The sequence below is a fragment of the Micromesistius poutassou genome (assembly GCF_964030765.1).
Source record: "Micromesistius poutassou genome assembly, contig: SCAFFOLD_696, whole genome shotgun sequence".
In the NCBI taxonomy this organism is placed as follows: domain Eukaryota; kingdom Metazoa; phylum Chordata; class Actinopteri; order Gadiformes; family Gadidae; genus Micromesistius; species Micromesistius poutassou.
This window is the reverse complement of record NW_028177515.1, coordinates 3,787-23,183: the sequence shown is the minus strand read 5'-3', so window position 1 is coordinate 23,183 and position 19,397 is coordinate 3,787. Positions and strand designations below refer to the sequence as shown.

Sequence of the window (19,397 nt, the reverse complement as noted above, 5' to 3'; positions counted from 1 at the left end):
TTCAGAGGTCTATTCCTAAACGGATGCGTTTGAACATTTTCCTTGCATTAACACCTTTAGACGCTGGAGGGCAGCAGAGTTACATTTACACAATCCGTGTTTAACCTGAAGGGCTGTGTAGCCTACCGCTGTGTTTATCAGAAGATGCGTCAGCACATGTTTTCACAGTCTTTACGCAGCATGTCGTAGGCCTACTTTTGAGGCAATACTGTATATTGTAGAATTCAGGAAATTGTACTAAACTAGTCGTCTTATCCAGCCAATACACTTCAAAACAGTAATCATAATAATTTGTAACACTTTATTTAAATCTACAAGATTAAATAGCAGTCAAATAAGTAGACACAGTAGTCTCCCACATGTTATAGTATGTATTTACCTTTCCCTTCACTTCCTCATTCTGATATCATATTATATGTTGTCATTTTATAACTAACAATTCCCTAACCCCCCTCTCTTGCATTTTGATAATTACATTAAGGTCACTGACACGTGCGTCAACAGTTTAAACCATCAAGCAATCGAAACGTCGTTTATAATCCTCCAAGAGAACCGTACGTTATTAATAGACCCGATCCACGCCCGCTATACTCTGACACATCGCTATCTCTCTTTAATGGCTCTTCCTCGCCCATCATATATATATATATATACTGACTAGATATCATAGATATATATACTGACTAGATATCGCATTCGGCTGCTAAGTATGCGTCATCTTGCGGCGGGGTAACCACCCACCTGAATGACTGAAAGTCGACGGGGCAGAGGTCCTTTCCCAGTCTAAATCACTCTAAAACGCCTCCTTTTAAGGCAATATTCAAGCGGGTTGGTTTCTGACATAGGTCAGACATGTAATGATAGTAAAAAAAAAAAAAAGTATTTGAAATTAATTTTTTACTAGCATTACCACAAACACACGTTTGACCCGACCCGATTGGAGATTTCCTTAAAAACATATATCTATATCTAGTCAGTATATACATCTATGATGTCTAGTCAGTATATACATCTATGATGTCTAGTCAGTATATACATCTATGATGTCTAGTCAGTATATACATCTATGATGTCTAGTCAGTATATACATCTATGATATCTAGTCAGTATATATATATATATATATATATATAAAAATCTATATAGATATATATCTATATAGATACAATAAATAGATCGTGGACACTCCGGCCATAGGACTCCTCGTTCTCCTCGTTCCCCATCACCCCGCCATGATCCACCAACGTCCGCCCTGGATTTAACGTCCTCCTCTCGTTGTCGTGACGACCCCCCCCCCCGGGGACGTCATCAGTACATCATCACCTCCTTGGGCGCGTCCTCGGTGGGCCTCTGCTGCTCGCGCCGGTGCGTGTAGGCGGCGTGCTGGTAGAGGTAGACCAGGCCGACGGCCAGCAGGGTGAGGGCCAGGTAGGGCAGCACCAGGTAGTAGCCCAGCCCCATGGACACCTGCGCGTTGCGCACCTGCAGCGGGCCCAGCGTGCTGACCACGACGGCCAGCTCCTCCGGCACGCGCGTCACGAACACGTTGATGACGAACAGGATGAGGAGCAGCGACGACAGACAGGCTGGGGGGGAGGAGCAGAGAGAGAGAGAGAGAGACAGGGAGAGAGAGGGAGGGAGAGAGAGAGAGAGGGAGGGAGAGGGGGGAGGGGGGGGGTAAGGGTCTGGGTGAGCGGTAGGTAGCAAACAGCGACGTGATTGTTGCGGTTTGAGACCGACGCTTGACATCAATACTGACAAAATATATCATATATTGACCCATTATATATAGGCCTATATTTATAAAACGGGGTGGCTTAAATCAAGCGATCTGATTGGTTCCCCACTGTTGTATAATGAGCGTATACACACAGCTTTGACGCCAGTTCAGTTTACAGAGTTCAGTATCACTCCGCTCGATCTGTTGTCTATTTATATATAAAAGCAATAGCATAGTTCACTGAAGGCTAAAAACATGTTGATTGATGGAGAGGGTGGAAATGTTGTAAAGCAATAGGCACCCGGTGAGTGAACTCGACCTTCTCTCTGAAGGACGCTACAGTGTGTTGCATAGCAACCGCCGTACACTTTGCACTTTGCTTTCTCGCTTTTTCAAAATTGAAAAAAAATTATAATAATTTCGCCATACTTCCGTAACCGTATATATATATATATATATATATATATATATATATGTATATATATATATATATATATGTATATATATATATATATTTTTTTCAATATATGATAATCATATCATGTATTGACCAATATAATACCTATGTATATTTTGTTTTGTTCAATATAATCACGATTGTTTTCTCAGAATCTCTTACACATTCTGTACTTGGGGAAAGTATCCAGGCACCAAAACAAACATCTCCTTTTTATACTCTTTTCTCAAACTGCATACTTCCATCAAACAACATCAAACTACCGTAGAGCAAGGCATCCCGCCTGACACTGGTGGAGTGGGATTCTAACCCTCACCCACCACAGGCCTGACACTGGCAGCTGTCTGGTGGTTGTAATGTTCCAATGTTCTCGTCATCAGTGGAATTAACCATCATTCTGTAGGCTAATAGGCCTACTGTTTTAGGTATAAGCCATCCTCGAAGTAGAAACAAGGAATACTCAATACAACTGAAATACAAGGACAATAATAACAATGTCAATATCAAGATGTCGTGCCTAAGTCATATTTTGGCCAGTATCTATCACAATATCTTTGTGATATCTAACCTAACACTGCTGATTTACTGTGCTTCATTGGCTATATCCTGAGCCAATCAGACTGCTTTTTACATTCCATAATTACTTTCAGCCCAAGTCATTTAACTTGGGCGTTTTTTTGACACTCAATACGAGATTAACCTTAAATTAGGACTTAGGCAATTATGCTACGAGGCTAAAGATATGCAAGAAATATAGACGTAGCAGAAACACAGCAAACAAGGGATCCTCTAGATATCAATTCCAACTTAGGTATCGATGGTTTACTCAGAAAACATCTTCTACTGCTAAAGGCGAGACCAGACTAGAGTTGTTCCGATACCGATACCAGTATCCGAAATTCCTCCGATACGGCCTAAAATGTAGTATCGGTTATCACTGAGTACCAAGTCTTTGCGTCAATCCGACACCATCACATGACTCTCTAATTTACAAGAACATCAAACACTACGGTGTCATGCTGCGTTCGGTAACGGTCGAAGGTGGAAAGTCGGAATGGGAAACGGAGTCGGAAAAACATGCATGCAAGCACACTTAACCACAAGAATACAAATGTATGATTATAAATATAGATTATAAATGTAAATTATCTAGTTCTGCAAAAATATTTTGTAGACGGTAAGTGAACCGACTTGACATCGCCGCCATAGTCAGAGAACCCTTCAATAAGAACAAGTGTTGCTAGTAGTTATGGTGCCTTCTATTTGTCCACCCGACTCGATCTGCGAGTCGGATTTCCGAGTTACGAACCGGAAGTTGCAAATAGCACGCCCCCCGAGGTCGTAAAAACGACTCGTCAACTCGTCTGAACTCAGAGGACCCCGAGTTCAGTAACAAAGATGGCTACTCCGAGCATCACATAAGTAAACATTGTGGTTTTCTACTAATTTAAGCACTTGTGTTTTTGTTGTAACCAAATGAAGAAGTCGTACACATAGCGCTGTATACTGTTACCTATAGGCATGTCGTTACAGTCTTATCATGTGTTAAATACCGCCTATTTTGTAGCTTGTGCCGCTGTAATTGGCTAGAGACGCTCCATGCTGCTGTGACAACAATGCCGATTCTTGAGCAGAAAGCAGGGCTCCGACTCGTCTTGTCGTGTGCCAAATAGAACGAAAAAAAACCCGGGTTCACTCGTTTTACGAGACGGATGTGACGTCACACCTGAGCTGCAAGTCGCGATTACGAGACAAAAAGAAGGCACCATGACAATGCTAGACGCTGTATCGGTATATATACTCGCTATCGCCCGATTCTAAAGTCCAGTATTCTGAACCGGTATCGGGAAGGAAAAAAAAAAAAGGGGGTATGGGAACATCTGTCCACCCGACCCGGTGGCGTGGGGGCTCACCGCTGACGGAGCTGCAGGCGTAGATGCCGACGGGGCCCATGTAGGTCTCGTAGGGGTTGCTGATGCTGTTGTACAGGGAGATGAGGATGCTGCCGCTGGACGCCAGCAGACACAGGACCAGCAGCAGGACGCACAGGCCGTGGAGGAACACGGCCGCACCGCCGACCCGCCACAGCTCGTGGAACACTGCGAACATACACAACAACGTTAGGGCCGGAGTCTCTCCGGTGCAGGACAGAGGAGGCGGAGGGGGGGGGCGGTGTTCCCAGCTCAGAGCTATGATTTCGTATCACTGATCCAGGGATGGGTTTGAGTGTTGAGTTGTTTGAATAGTAGGCCGCTCAAGTGGATGAGGACATGAACAAATGTCTTCTTTGGAGGCAGTGGCTCAGGAGTAACCAGGAGAAGGTCGCTGGTTCGATCCCCGGCTCCTCCTCCTAGCTGAGTGTCGTGGTGTCCCTGAGCGAGACGCCCTCACCCTGACTGCTCCCTGACCCGCTGGCTGTCGCCCTGCGTGGTCGACTCCGCCGTCGAGTGTGTGAATGTGTGCATGAACGGGTGAATGTCAGGCAATAATTGTAAAGCGCTTTGAGCGGCCACTGGTTAGAAAGCACCACATAAATGCAGTCCATTTACCGTCTCCCATTCTTATGGCTCATCAGTAGATCTTTTGAACACGCTTTCTAATCTTTTTTTTTTGTGTTGTTGACGTTCAGGTCCGCTCGTTTACCTTCGAAGGTTTCGGGTGCGCGTCCGATCACCGGGCAGGACGTCCTCGCCGAGATCAAATCAAAGAGTTTCAAGGTGATGGTGGCGGTCCCGTTGCCGTACGTGGCGTTGGGCGTGTTGGCAGCGCACTCCATGGTGGCGTGGGTCCAGGTGGTGGATATGCAGAACCCCAGCAGCCCCACCGCGATGGCACTGGCCAGGGCGCTGGAGAAGAAGTAGAGGATCTTGGTGGTGGAAGGCATGGTCCCGTCGTCCCGGTGTGTCTGTGGCTCTACAGCCGTGTGCCGTGTGGCCTGAAGGCTGATCCGGTCCCAGGTGCGCTCAGGGCAGCGTTTGAGGTGCAGGGGCTGGTGGTGGACTTGCCCTCTTGGGTGCGGCGGTGTGTGGGCCGGTGACAGGAATAAGGATTGCAGCTCGTAAAACGCTGTGTTTATGGACGTGACCTTTGGTCGGAAAAATCAAGACAAGATAGGAGGTTGTCATGTCACGCTTTTATCTCCAAACAGGTGGAGGAGGACGGGTTGGTTACAGACCCTCACCTAACGTCCCAGACTGTATAGGCCCGATGGGGCAGAGGGTGTTTTTCCGCTGGGCTACGTTGCTGTCTTTTAAGGTGGATTTGTAGAGCGAAATATGAGAAAAAAAAACACTCAATGAATACAGACATGTCGGCCATAATGTAGGATTGGACGTCACGTCGCAGTCACTGCGATGTGACGTCACGATGTGTTTGTAAAGTAGAATTCAGACTTATCCCAATGTCATGTGACTTTATGGCAGGTTCAGGCGGTAAATCGTTTAGAATGTTTACTGCAGATGAATCATTGACATCTGCACTCGTGTGTGTGTGTGTGTGTGTGTGTGTGTGTGTGTGTGTGTGTGTGTGTGTGTGTGTGTGTGTGTGTGTGTGTGTGTGTGTGTGTGTGTGTGTGTGAGAGAGACTTTGTTTGGCAATAAAAAGGTGGTCCAAGAAGGAACAGGGAGATTAGAATTCACTTCATTTATTTATTCATTCATTAAGTGCATTGAACCACAAAGACACTCACAGACAAGCAACGTGCTGAGTGCTACATTATAGAAACATGAGATAGAGAATAAGAATATTAATATTAATTATATATATATTTTTTTTTATTAAGATGAAGGAGATGGCCCAGAATGTGCATATCTAGATACTATAAAAAATATAATAAAACATGATTAAATATTAGGCTAATCAAATCAATGATATCATCAAACACGCCTATATTTAAAGTAGACTATAGATTAAAGTACTGTTACTAACATTAATAGCATGAATTAATATAAAACATGGCCCTATCCTATGGATTTATATCATATATTGTGGTGGTTGACATTAAGCTCCCTGGTGGTGTAGTACCGGAGCGCACCTCTAGGGGGCTCCCTCTCCCCGCCAGGCTTTATTCGACGTCACAGTCGGCCCCTAGCTGCCCCGGTCGAGTATTTCAACGTTAATTTTTCTTGTTAAATGTCAATAAAATTCCGCTAGGGGGCTCCCTCTCCCCGCCAGAGGGGGGGCGGGGAGCAGAGAAGCGACAGCGCGGTGATGTTCGACTCAACACAAACGGTTCTTTCCCGGGGAAAGGCGTGAAAGGCAGCAGGAGAGTGGCGGCGCTGTGTGTACAGTGGTGCGCGCCCACACACATACACACACACATACACATACACACACACGCACACACACACATACCGGATGTATTCCTGAAAGATCCGCGAGGTAAGTGATATCTGCGTTAATTGTCACGCTGCTCGTCTTTGATCTGGACCCACGTTTCTCCGGTTTTTATCCGGTGTTTGGCTGAAGCGTTGCGCGACGTGATGGTGAGGGTTTACCTGACAGCCCCCCCGTCCAGGCGCCGCGGGGCGCCTGGACGTGGAAACACCCACTGGCCGCATGCCTGTACCGCGGATCAGAGACGCAGCTGGCGCTTTGATAAACCGGCTGTATGGTTGGTCCATCTCTCCTGGATACGAGACGATACGCGCTCACTAGAGTCATTGTCGAACCCGTTTCCCCTTCGGCTCGCTGCTGTCAGCCCTGCTGTTCTGGAGTGCGTTTCGGGTACCGGGATAGCGTTCGTTTTGTTGACGTTATTTTAGAGAGATCTGTTCCCTAAAGTGTCTCAGAACTGAAGACAGCATGTCGAAGAGTGTAAAGTAGGCTTCAGCGTTAGTGTAGGCTGTGTACTTCTTGTAGAGGCATAGGTAGGCTACTGAATGCATGTGCGGCCGCGGATCCTCTCTGTGCGATGTGTTTCAGGGGGAGATATTGTGGAAGTAAGATGCTGCAACTAAACATAAACTTCACACTGAACAAAATAATCCCATTGAAACGAGGATGTGCGGATGTTTCAATGCAGTGGTACTGAAGGCAATGGCAATGATCCACGTTCTGAAAATGAAATTATATCTGAACAAGGCAGGACTCTCTGCATCCATACTTCCACAACGCGTTCCCATCGAGGTGATCCACGCGCCCCCAGCGTTCTCTGATTGCATACCTGCATACAGGGCGGTACAGTGTGCGCTTTAGACCCGGGCTACAGTGTGGTGCAGAGCCCTGCGTGTATTTCAAACATCCCTGGACCCAACAACAACCCTCCGGATCCCACTCGTACAGCGCAGGGGCCGGGCCGAGCCGTGCTAGTTGTCACCCCGCTCTGCGGTCACACACTCCCCACATCCTGCGTCTCGTAACGAGACGGAGGTAGGTAGGGACAGAAACTAATTAGAGGCGTCGAGGAAGCCACCGCTAAATTGGCAGCTTCATGAATAATACATGGGCGTTGGAAGTATGCGTGTTTTTTTTCTTTCTTCAACAACAACAACAGTAAACTAAAAAAAAAAAAAAAGCACGAAGCTGGCTGTTTGTTTGCAACCTGTCATTTGTTTTACTGCCGTTCCGCGTCCCCGTATGATCAACACACGACGTGCGGTGCAGCCCTTGGCTCTGGCCGAGAAATGCGAGCAATGCAATCTGCTTTTAGATGCTGGCACCCGGCTTAAATGGTTCGGCCATAACCAAACGCATGGGAAAAATCCTGAGGAGGAAGATGACATGTTTTTAAAGGCTCGCAGGACGCGTTGGCCTTCGCTTCACTACCAAGTTGCCTCCGGGGAACTGGAACATTTCCTTCATTCATAATTCATCCCGCGAAACCGTTGTGTCATATAACCGTAGTGGAGATAGTGATTCGCTGTTAATGGTCCACTCGGAGCGCGTCGTTGGTCAGTGACCAGTGACGTGGCTTCCTGCCTGGTGGACTCCAGCCTCTCACATCCCCTCACACCCCCCTCCCCCCCACTAATGGGTCGGATGTAGGAGTCCCACATCACAAGACGTGGGGCCCCTTGAAGCCCTCTTCAGATGGCCCCTTTGTAACCAACACGGCCCCCACAGAGACGGTTCATACAGCTGTGCAAACCACCGTCTTTCTTTCTTTCTTTCTTTCTCTGACTCACTCTCTCTCTCTGACTCTGTCTCTCTCTGTCGCTCTCTCTCCCTCTGTCTCTCTCCCTCTTTGTCTCTCTCCCTCCGTATGTCTCTCTGTCACTGTCTCCCTCTCTTGCTGTCTCTCTCTCTCTCTCACTATCATCCTGTGTGTGTGTGTGTCATGTGAGGTCAATCCTCATCACACCGACACCAACACCTGTTGTGAGTTAGGCAGCGTCCCCCCAGACTGGATGAGACCGCGATGATTTCCCCCACAGAACGGGAGTGTTGGTTAGCGTTATGGAACTCATAACTCATCGTATCTCCCGTGTTTATCCTACCGGTTCTGCGGTGGTGTGTCAGGTCAGGAGGTCTAGGCCATGCGCAGGTCACCCTCGGCCCTCGCGGTAGGCGATATTTTTTTCCGTAGGATAAGGCTTGGATTCTCGCCTCTTGATTGGTTAGACTGGCTCTCCTCCGATTGGTTAGGGTTAGACTTAGGGTTTGGATTTGGGGGTAAGGGCTAACCCTAACCCTACACTCCCGCAAACAACGCTAGGACTAATCGAAACCCGATCTAAAGGAGAGCCCTTGTAACCAATCAGAGGCCAGAATCCCAGACTGATCCTACGGGGAAAAAAAAAAAATATATTGTGTACCGGACCCCGTCTACGTCTCTGTGTCAGGGAGGTGTTCACCACCGCCTGAAGAAGAGCCGCATGGGAGACACGACAGGACCCAGGGTTCAGGGCGTGCACGACCGCCGTGTCCGTCTGAAGCCTGCTCCGTGACGCCCGCCTACGGCCCGCGTTCTCGCTCTGCTGCCGTGATTGAAACTGAAATGTTTAGCGTTGTGTGCGCGTCTCCACGTCAGTGTGTTGTGAACAAAGGCTGTTGCGGCGCTGAGCGCCGTGGTCGTGGGAAGGCCTTGATGTCACTCCCACTGGCGTTGTAGAGTCTCTCCTCCCCTCAGGCGCTACATAGCTTCTCTGTTGTAGTTGTGTCGGTACACCCGCAGCTAGACCAGCACTAGACCAGCGCTGGCAGCCGCGATGAACCCGCTCACCCCTGAGGTCCGTTTAACAAGTGTTCAACCAGGAGGGCATAACCCACTTCTGCTTCCACGGCTGCTGTGGTGTGGGTTCTCACGCCCTGGTGTAGCGACGAGGGGAGTGACGGACGGACGGACGGACCGGCCGGTAGTCTTGTTAACATCCCCGCTGTGGGCGGGACCTCATGTTTGTTTATACACTTGCCATGCCGTGTTGATCGATTCAATTTTCACATTTTATTTTGCAGGACTTTTAGTTTGGTTTGGTTCCCTCTTCCGTTCTGTGCTCTGCTGTGTCATGGGTCAAAGCGGGGGGGTGAACACTTCTGGAAGTCAGTATTTTTCGGAGACCTGTATCGCTAAACTTTATCCGAAATGAATGTGAGTCACACCGTGGATATTTAAGCCGTTTCTCAATACCAAGTACGCGGACTACGTTCTCGCGGACTTGGAAGTACGTACTTGGCAAGTCCGGACTTTCAAGTACAGACTTCCGAGAACGCGAGTACGCGCTCTGCAATCGGAACAGCAGCGGACTCGATGATGCATTCTGGGATATTTAACAGTCCCAAGTCCACACGAGTCACCTCCGATGCATCCTCGGTAGAACGGCCTCATCGAGAACGCATCGAGAACACTTCCGGGTTTTTCGACAGTACTCGCGTTCTCGCGTTCTTGGTATTGGAACAGTGCTTGGGGCTACCACTGATGACGTTTATCGAGAACGCAAGTACACGAGAACACACGAGAACGCGAATTGAGAAACGGCTATAGAACGTCATCATCTGCAGCGGCGGGAACGAAGCACAGACGAGCAACAATCTTAAAAAACACACACCGCATCGGACGCCGCGCTGCCACGGGGGAATGACGGCTCTGAGCGGCGTTGTGCACACAGCGCAGCTCTCAGCGTGACGGGCTGTGAGGCCGCGCCGCGATCTGATGCAGGCCGAGACACGGAGGGCCTCGCATTCCTAGAGAGCCGGCTCTTCTTTGTGTTGCGTTTAGTTTTCACCCGCTCTGAGCGAGGAAGATCACTCTAGCATTGTTAAAACCGGAGCGGCCCCCGTTCTCGGCTAGTCTCGTTTCTCGTGAAAGTGTCTCGTGAAACTGCAACGCACTCCCCGGGCTCACCCCCCCCCCCCCCCCCCCACCCCCTGAACTCTTCCTCACTCCTGGACGCTGAGAGGTTTTTCCACTGGAGGCCGGCGTGGCTTGCGTCATGTGCTTCTCCCGTCGTGTGTTTCTCAGGCGCTGGAGGAGGAGGAGGCTTATGTCAAAGGGATCAGCATCTCTCCCTCGCACCGGGGCCGGGCCCCACACGGCTCCCAAGGCCCTTTGACGGCCCTGCTTTACGGCTCTCTCCTCCCTCTCTCTCTCTCCTCTCCTCCCTCCTCTCCTCCCTCTCTCCTCTCCTCTCCTCTCCTCCCTCTCTCTCTCTCTCTCCTCTCCTCTCCTCCTTCCTCTCCTCTCCTCTCCTCCCCTCGCCTCCCTCCTCTCCTCTCCTCCCTCTCCTCCCTCTCTCCTCTCCTCTCCCTCCCTCTCTCCTCCCTCCCTCCTCTCCTCCCTCTCTCCTCTCCTCTCCTCCTTCTCTCTCTCCTCTCTCCTCTCCTCCCTCTCTCCTCTCCTCTCCTCTCCTCCCTCTCTCCTCTTCCTTCCTCTCTCCTCTCCTCTGCTCTCCTCCCTCTCTCTCTCCTCTCTCCTCTCCTCCCTCTCTCCTCTTCCTCCCTCTCTCCTCTCCTCCCTCTCTCCTCTCCACCATCTCTCCTCTCCTCTTCTCTCCTCCCTCCCTCCCTCCTCTCCTCCCTCTCTCCTTCGTCTCCTGGAGGATGGATTACGTCTTGCAGCAGAGTCCTATCGACTTTCCTGCTCCGTCTCAGCGAAGGTCTGCATATTGACTCCTTCTGTCTTAACAACTGGTCACGCAGGATCAAGTTTCTCTGAACGGACCTTAAACACACCTACCGTTAAATACACCCCCACCCCCCGTGTGGTCAAGCATTTGTACCAGTTTATTTCTTATGTGATGTAAAAGTCGTGGTAATTCCTGTTGCTTTATTTGGCCTTTGCAGTTCGACAACTCATGTAAAAAGCTGTGGTTCCCCGCTACCCTACAACCGTGACGTTGTGTGGAATTGTGGAGAGCGTGCAGCAGACGGAGGGACGATAATGGTCCGGTTGTGTCCTTGAAGAGGTTGATGATACGAAGGCGTCGGCTCCTCATGCATTATTGATGACGCGTGACTAAAACTGAATTATTTTGTATACATTTTCCCATGGGTTGGGGTCTTTGCGTCATCACCGCTTCGGACCGTAATGTGCAACACTGCCGTATTGTCGCCGCCGGGAACAAACTCTTTTCACGCCGAGTGAAAAGCTCCTATGGTGTCTGATCGTTGCCTTTTTATTAGGAGGGCGGTAAAAGGAAAGGCGGCATTAAAACGATTCACTACGGTTCGTTTAGGAAGTCGTTTGCCGTGAGGACCAGGCGTCGTCACTTTGGTAAATGTGCGGTGATCAAAACGATTGGTCCGTCAGGGCCCGGCGCTATAAAGCTGCTGCTGCTGCTGCTGCTGCGGCTGGGGGAGAGAGACACTTTGCCTCTGTCCGCACGTTGACGTCAGATCAAAGGTCCGTTGTCATGGAGACAATCAACCCATTCTCCCGCCGGGCGCTTTGTGCACCCGTGCTCAGGAGGACGTGACGTCCGTCAACCGTTCATTTATTTATTTATTGTCTCTTTCACATAAACTTAACTGTTTAACTTTTGACTCCGCCAGGGGGTCAGCTGACTGTGTTGTGTTGCGGCAGTGTTGTGTTGTTTTGTGTTGAGCCAGTGTTGTGTTGTGTTGAGCCAGTGTTGTGTTGAGCCAGTGTTGTGTTGTGTTGAGCCAGTGTTGTGTTGTGTTGAGCCAGTGTTGTGTTGTGTTGAGCCAGTGTTGTGTAGTGTAGTGTTGTGTTGTGTTGAGCCAGTGTTGTGTAGTGTAGTGTTGTGTTGAGCCAGTGTTGTGTTGTGTTGTGTTGAGCCAGTGTAGTGTTGTGTTGAGCCAGTGTTGTGTAGTGTTGTGTTGAGCCAGTCTTGTGTTGTGTAGTGTTGTATTGAGCCAGTGTTGTGTAGTGTTGTGTTGAGCCAGTGTTGTGTAGTGTTGTGTTGAGCCAGTGTAGTGTTGTATTGAGCCAGTGTTGTGTTGTGTTAAGCCAGTGTTGTGTTGTGTTGTGTTGTGTAGTGTTGTGTTGAGCCAGTGTTGTTGCAGATGTCAGTGATGTGCTGCTCTCCCCCCCCCCCCCCCCCCCCCCCCTCACCACACTGGACCTCCACACCCTGGAGCGTTGTGTATAGCGTTGTGTGGAGCGTTGTGTATAGCGTTGTGTGGAGCGTTGTGCGCTGATGTTCAGAGCAGGACACAGAACTAACACTAACACAGACCGCCGCCTGATTGGTTGGAACTGTGAGGGTGGGACTGAAGTGGAAGGCTGACTCCTGCCTCCTGCCTCACGCCTCCTTCAGCTCCAGCTCCTCACGCTCGTCGCTTCCGGTTCGGTTGCTGTTATTTTGTTTGCGTGGTTGCTATCCAATATGCGGTTCCTGTCTGGTGATTGGTTGGGGAGAGGGTTTTGGGGGGGGGGCGGGTGGGGGGGGGGGGGCTAGACTTTATGTTGATATGGGAAAGTAAACACAGGCAGAGATACGCGTTGTGGTGGAGCCACAGTGTTTCCCGGGAGAGGGCTCCCACGTTATCTGAGCAAAATGACTCGGCAGCAGAAGTATGAAGTTTGATTTGATTTATTTGACGTGCGGAGGTGCATCCCTGTTATGTACGCTTTTGTAGTAAGCGCTATTTATTTAGAAACCGCTCTTCAATGCCAGCATCTCCTACACAGCCGCTCCTCGAGACGCAAGCATCTCTAATAAAGCAGGGAACGCACAGAGGGAACGAATGCATGCGTTTCTTTCACTGAGCGTTTGGCATTTCACCTTGGATTCTTTCGCTGTGGTGCTGGTTTAAACTTTTCTATTCTCTTCTATTCTGTGTATTTATGTGTCGGGCATTCTTGGTTTTCGAATAAACATTCTCTTGATCCCACTTCTAAGTAAAACCACCCCTCTCTCTCTCCCCTTCCACTTGAAACATTTCTATCAATTTAGTAGCAAGAAATGGTTTCCGTTTCTGTTTGGTGTAAAAATGGAATTGAATGTTGAATATGTGGATGTCGAGGACTTCCTCTTAGTAACCGCCTGACCACAATGGCATGGGGTTCAACTTCCGTCCAGGCGCAGGTTCACTTCTCCTTCCATTCCTCGGCTTCTTCTTTTTTTACATTTATGGAATTTAGCATTTATCCAAAGTGACTTAAAATAGGGCACTACAGTAAGGCGGTCGGCACAGTACGGATGTTCATAGAACCAAGTGCCAAGAACTAACAATTTATAGGTTAACCCAGTGGTTCTCAAACTTTTTCGGTCACCCCCCACTTTGGACAAGGGGGGATGTTCAAGCCCCACCTGCCCCCATCGCCCCAACACAACGCTAACGAAATACGCCAAGCTTAACATCTCCACATTTATTGAAGTAACATCAAGTTACATCATGTTGTATCTAAATTCTAACTCAATAACGTCAAATAACAGCAAGTTCAACAACAAGAGAAAATAAAAGTGCAGCTGTGTCATGACTTGTACCAAGTTCAGAAAAAGAGAAAATAAAAGTGCCACTTTGCAATCTGTTAAAAAAAAAAAAAAAGACGAGCAATGCATTTGGCAAGACAGGTGAGCAATTGAACTCATGAGACCTATACCTGCATGAGTGGCTGCAAAGCTGCAAGCTTAAAATGTTCAAATGTAGGCCTATTTCAAATAAAAAAAAAATCATTATTAGTGACACGTCTACAAAATATGCGAGCAGCGCCCCCCCGGCCGAGAAGAGAGCTGGAGTGTCAGCGGACACGCTATGGGACGGGGAGGACTCCAGTGACGAGGCTCAGCATCGGGACGAAGCTGCTGCTCGGTTACAACACCTAAAGACGACTCTGTCGGTGTGTGATCGCGGTGGCGAGAAGCACGGTCGTTCGTTTCCCAATATCGCTCAGATTGACAGATTTATCCTCGCCACCCCTGCTCAGTGCATCCCGCGCAGCAAGAGAGCGAGACTTCTCCGGTGCTGGATCTGATATTCAGGTCGGATGTGGTTTTAAGTTGTGCGGGTATAAGGACGGGTGCGGGTTTGCAACATGAGAGCCGTGCAGGACTGCTCTGCTCACCTCTCTCTCCGTCCCGCTCTGCCTCTGGCTCACACACGCTCCCCCCCCAGCCTCCGCTCTTCCGCTCGCGTCACTTTTTAAAATCCCCTTCAGAGCGAAACATGTATTTGCCACATCTTGCTCCGACTGTTTTTGACTGACTAATTTTAAAATGTTTAGCCACCCTGGCCTACAGGCAGGTTAACGAGCACAGCGACGCGGCGCCCCCGATGTAGAATGACGAGTTGGAGCGCGGCGACAGCACTTATTTTATAGCATGTATATATCTTATAGCGACATTCTGCTTGAAAATACGAGATATGACTTGTGGTCCATATCGCCCAGCCCTACTGTCAAGCTTTCACTCCTACCATAAGAAATGTGGAGTTTTCAGTGAAATTTCCTCCCGTTTGTCGCGCCCCACCTGTCACGTCTCTGTTCCCCACCAGTGGGGCGCGCCCCACACTTTGAGAACCGCTGGGTTAACCATTCCCCCGTATACAACAACGCTAGGGTGAGATGCTACATGATGCTAAGTACTATTTTTAAGTGCAAGGACGATTTCTCAGAGCTGTTGCTGAAAGGCAGCCTGCCCTGTCTCACCAGCCTCCCTCCTCCAGGGCTCCTGGTAGCTGGACTGAGGGCCTAGCAGCCTTCCCTGTCTCACCAGCCCCCTCCAGGGCTCCTGGTAGCTGGGCTGAGGGCCTAGCAGCCTGCCCTGTCTCACCAACCAGCCCCCTCTAGGGCTCCTGGTAGCTGGGCTGAGGGCCTAGCAGACGGCTGTTTGCAGACTGGATTCCTTCCTACTGATTCCTACATCCACCCACACCTACTCCACAGGGCCTCAGTCTCCCTCCCCCACCTCGCTCTCTCTCTCTCTCTCTCGCACTCTCTCTCTCTCTTGCTCTCCGTCTCTCACTCTCCCTCTAGCCCTCTCTCTCTCTCTATCTCACTCGCTGGCTCACTCACTCACTCCCTGCGCACACACATTCTTTGTGGTATCTATATCTACAGAGCCCTCGTTATATCAGCTAGCTAGGCCGGGGGTGGGGGGCTGCGTGCGTGTGTGTGTGTGTTTCAGTGCTGTACCCCTGGAGGTATGAGAGAGATGGAGGGGAAAAGGTGGACACACACACACACACACACACACACACACACACACACACACACACACACACACACACACACACACACACACACACACACACACACACACACACACACACACACACACACACACACTCTCAAGGCAAATATATACATTGTGGGGGCTGTGAATTTTTATCGCATAGAAACCGCAGTCACTGTGTGTGTGTGTGTGTGTGCGTGTACACTTGTTTACTGTATGAGCCCTCTGTGTGCCGTACAGAAAACACAATGACTGCATTGTTGCCGTGGGTACGGTAGGAAGAGGAAGCACATGTGTACTTTCTTAAATGTCCATGAAGCCAGGCTGTCTCCTGTGTGTGTTGAGAGGAGGAGAGGAGAGGAGGAGGGAGGGAGGGGGGAGGAGGAGAGGAGGGAGGAGAGGAGAGGAGAGGAGGGAGAGAGGAGAGGAGGGAGGGGGAGAGGAGAGGAGAGGAGAGGAGGGAGAGTGTGTGTGTGTGTGTGTGTGTGTGTGTGTGTGTGTGTGTGTGTGTGTGTGTGTGTGTGTGTGTGTGTGTGTGTGTGTGTGTGTGTGTGTGTGTGTGTGTGTGTGTGTGGTCGCTTGCGGGCGGCCGTGTCACTGTCGCTGTAACGTCACGTTTTGGGTGCGGCTGACCCCTTTGAGCTGTGGATGCGAAGGACGAGAGGGAGCTCCAGAGGAGCAGTGGAGCGTGACTCTAGCCGCCCCTCTTGCCTCCCCCCCCCCCCCCCCCCCCGCCCCCAGAGAGGGGCGTGGGCCCGGGGTCACCGAGAGGGGACGCCGGTCATCAAGGCGGTCCCAGAGGTCGCTCGATGTGCCTGGCTCTCAGAACATCCCAACGGAAACGCTCGTTGATCTACAAGCGGTTTTAATCTCTCCCCCCACCCCTCCCCTCCCCTCCCCTCCCCCTCCCCCTCGCTGCCCACCCCCCCCCCCCCCCCCCCCCCCCCTCCCTCCCTCGCCGTGGTTCAGCTGTGATGTTTATCCGCGGTGTGTTTCAGGGCGGGGGGGGGGGTTCCTATTCCCAACGCTTGTGAACCGAACGCGACACGCTGCCGCGCAGCCGTCGGTCGGTGGGTGGGGGGGGGGAGGAGGAAAGGCTGTCAGACTTGGCCCGGGGGGGGGTATACAACCCCAGAGAACACAAAAAAAAGGACTTGATACGCTAACGCCAAGTCGATGATGATGCTGCGCTATCCAACCCGCCAGCCGGCGCCCAGCGGGGGGGAGGCTGGTGGTTAGCGGTCGGCCGGGGAGCTAGCCAGGAGGGTTCCCTCAGACTTCATGGAAACGGATCGCTCGATCGCCCCCCGGACGAGTGTGAGTCTGTTTTGGGTTACTGGCGAAGACGGCGGAGGGCTGTGTTGTGGCTAAACTGAGCGGTCGGTGTGCGTTCACACCCCCAGGGCGTTGTTAGCAGATGCTGTTATCCAAAGTGACTCGCACACTTATATAAGTATTTGTCGTAATAAAGAGAAATAACATGTCTCTTGTCGGTACCGGTAAGGATGATCGTAGAACCATGCCAAGCTCTAGTAGTCGTTTTGGTGAAGGTGAAGGTGTAGGTGAAGGTGAAGGTGAAGGTGGATGTATCGCCCTGGAAACGGCCGCAGATGCTTCAGCTTCTTGTGTATTTTTTTAAAATCAGGTTAGCGGTAGCTCACCACCCTAATGATCCAGGAACCACGATGTTACGGCTCGTGTGGTGTGCACCCCCCCCCGCCCCCCCCCCACGGAGAGCCTGGTTTTACAACACTGGTTTCTTCCAGGAGTCCGGAGGCACAGAGAGAGAATTGTTGAGTTATCGTTGGTTTAGTTCCTGTGTGTCTATCCGTCGTCATGCTGTTCTTAGTTTCTCTGTTACGTTAGATTTTAAAGTGATGTTTACCCTTATTGTGTCACAGTGTGCATCTGTGACACAATCCATCGAGTTGTGAAGGAAATTAACTTTTGTACTTGGACCAATTTCTTCTTTTTTTTTTTGGACTTCTGGAAGTCAGCTCAGTCAAAGGCTAATGAGAGAGAGAGAGAGAGAGAGAGAGAGAGAGAGAGAGAGAGAGAGAGAGAGAGAGAGAGAGAGAGAGAGAGAGAGAGAGAGAGAGAGAGAGATCAATGAATCATCATATTACAGTGAAAAGAGTTTATTTTGTATTTTCCGTTTTTGTGATCGAATTACATCAGTCATGGTTTATTCTAGGAGTGGGGAGAGAGAGAGAGCGTGAGAGGTGTTGATTGGGGAAGGGAGTATTAATTCGGGGGAGAGAGGGGGGGCGGGGGGGTCTGTGGTCCATAATCTCTAAATAGATGTGACACGACGTGGGAACTCACTGGAAACATGAAACACCTCCTCCCCCCCCCTTCCCGCTGAAACAGGGAACCCTGGTGACAGTGATCACCTTCCTGCTCACATGATGGAGAGGAAACGGTTTGAAACGGTCTTTCCACCAATGAGGGGCCACCCCTCACAGACCATGGTGGACTGTGATTGGGCGAGTCGTTCCTCCAATGGTATATATGCAGAAGGTGTTTTTTTTTTAAGTGGGCCCACAGCGTCCAAAGGGGCTTGCTCTCCGAACTGGTCCGTCTTCAAATCTGCTAAATCTGCAAATGGTCTTCATCAGCATGCAGACGCGTTGCAGATATGATCCTCTTGGATCCAGAAGTCGTCTGTGTTAGCAGATTGTCTGGGAGGGAGACCCACTTTCATTAGGGAGATTGGTGAGGCTTTCATACATTTTAACTGTTGTATAAATTAGCTTATAATGATGAGTTGGAAGCACGGCCATGCCAGTTATGCATTTACATTTTGACTCGAATTGATTCGGTAATTACTCAGGGGAGTTCTCAGGAGTTGTGATGGATAAAATGAAAGTGAACTTTGTGTTAGTCATGAATCTTATTTTCCACAGTGGCCAGTGTTCAAGGTGTTAATTTAAACCTCTACAGACGTTCTCTACAGGTTACGTCGACCCGGCTGAGTTTTGCGTTCTCCTTATAAAGACAGTCCGCCGCCTCCAGCACTGTGACTGGTCGAGACGAAGATGAAGCGAAAAGGAAGGGAAACGCCCATATTTGAGCGCGTCTGCCATCGCACGTTAATCTAAAGTCTGATTTGTGAGACGACATGATAATCCTCTGGGTTGACCCTTCGTTCAAAGGGGACATATTTAAGAAACATCTCTCCCAGTTAATCCTTGGTAATGCACAGTGTATGTATGTATGTATGTATGTATGAATGAATGAACTGGTGTGTCTGTGTGTGCGCGCCTCATATTTAATTTATAACGATGCTGATGCTGCCCCCCGCCCCCCCCCCCCTCTCTCCGGGTAAGGGTGGGGGGGGGGGGCAGTGATTGGATTTGAGGTGGTAGCCGATTGGACGAGCACCCTGGGGCTTTTACAGGCTGAGGCTTCCGGCACCAGAGGCACATCTGATTACGTTTATCGGGCCCAGGCAGCCCGGGCCGCGGCCACTGCCTCGGGGTCTTATCTCGGCGTGTTTCCGTCTTCTAGAGATGATTACCCGTTTGGTTTTTGGGATTGAGTGTGTTTGAGTTGTCCTGACAATGGCTGTCGCATCGCACACACGGAGGTTCATGTGAGGATTTAGGTGGCGTAGTATCAGCGTCCCGTTGAGGTTTTGGGGGGTGGGGGGCGAGGAGGTTATATGGTCTTACATGTGAGTAGTAAGTTGTCCTGTGCGTAATTG

The 19,397-nt window shown here is 50.1% G+C and overlaps 1 protein-coding gene across 1 annotated transcript; it reads right to left on the bottom strand.

Moving 5' to 3' along the window:
* Positions 1 to 1,308: 1,308 nt before the first annotated feature.
* Positions 1,309 to 5,061, bottom strand: clrn3 (clarin 3; the record flags this gene model as incomplete). Its single annotated transcript, XM_084490958.1, has 3 exons — positions 1,309 to 1,586; positions 4,091 to 4,276; positions 4,821 to 5,061. 3 exons carry the CDS (start codon positions 5,059 to 5,061, stop codon positions 1,309 to 1,311), a joined length of 705 nt encoding a protein of 234 aa, XP_084347084.1.
* Positions 5,062 to 19,397: the final 14,336 nt, after the last annotated feature.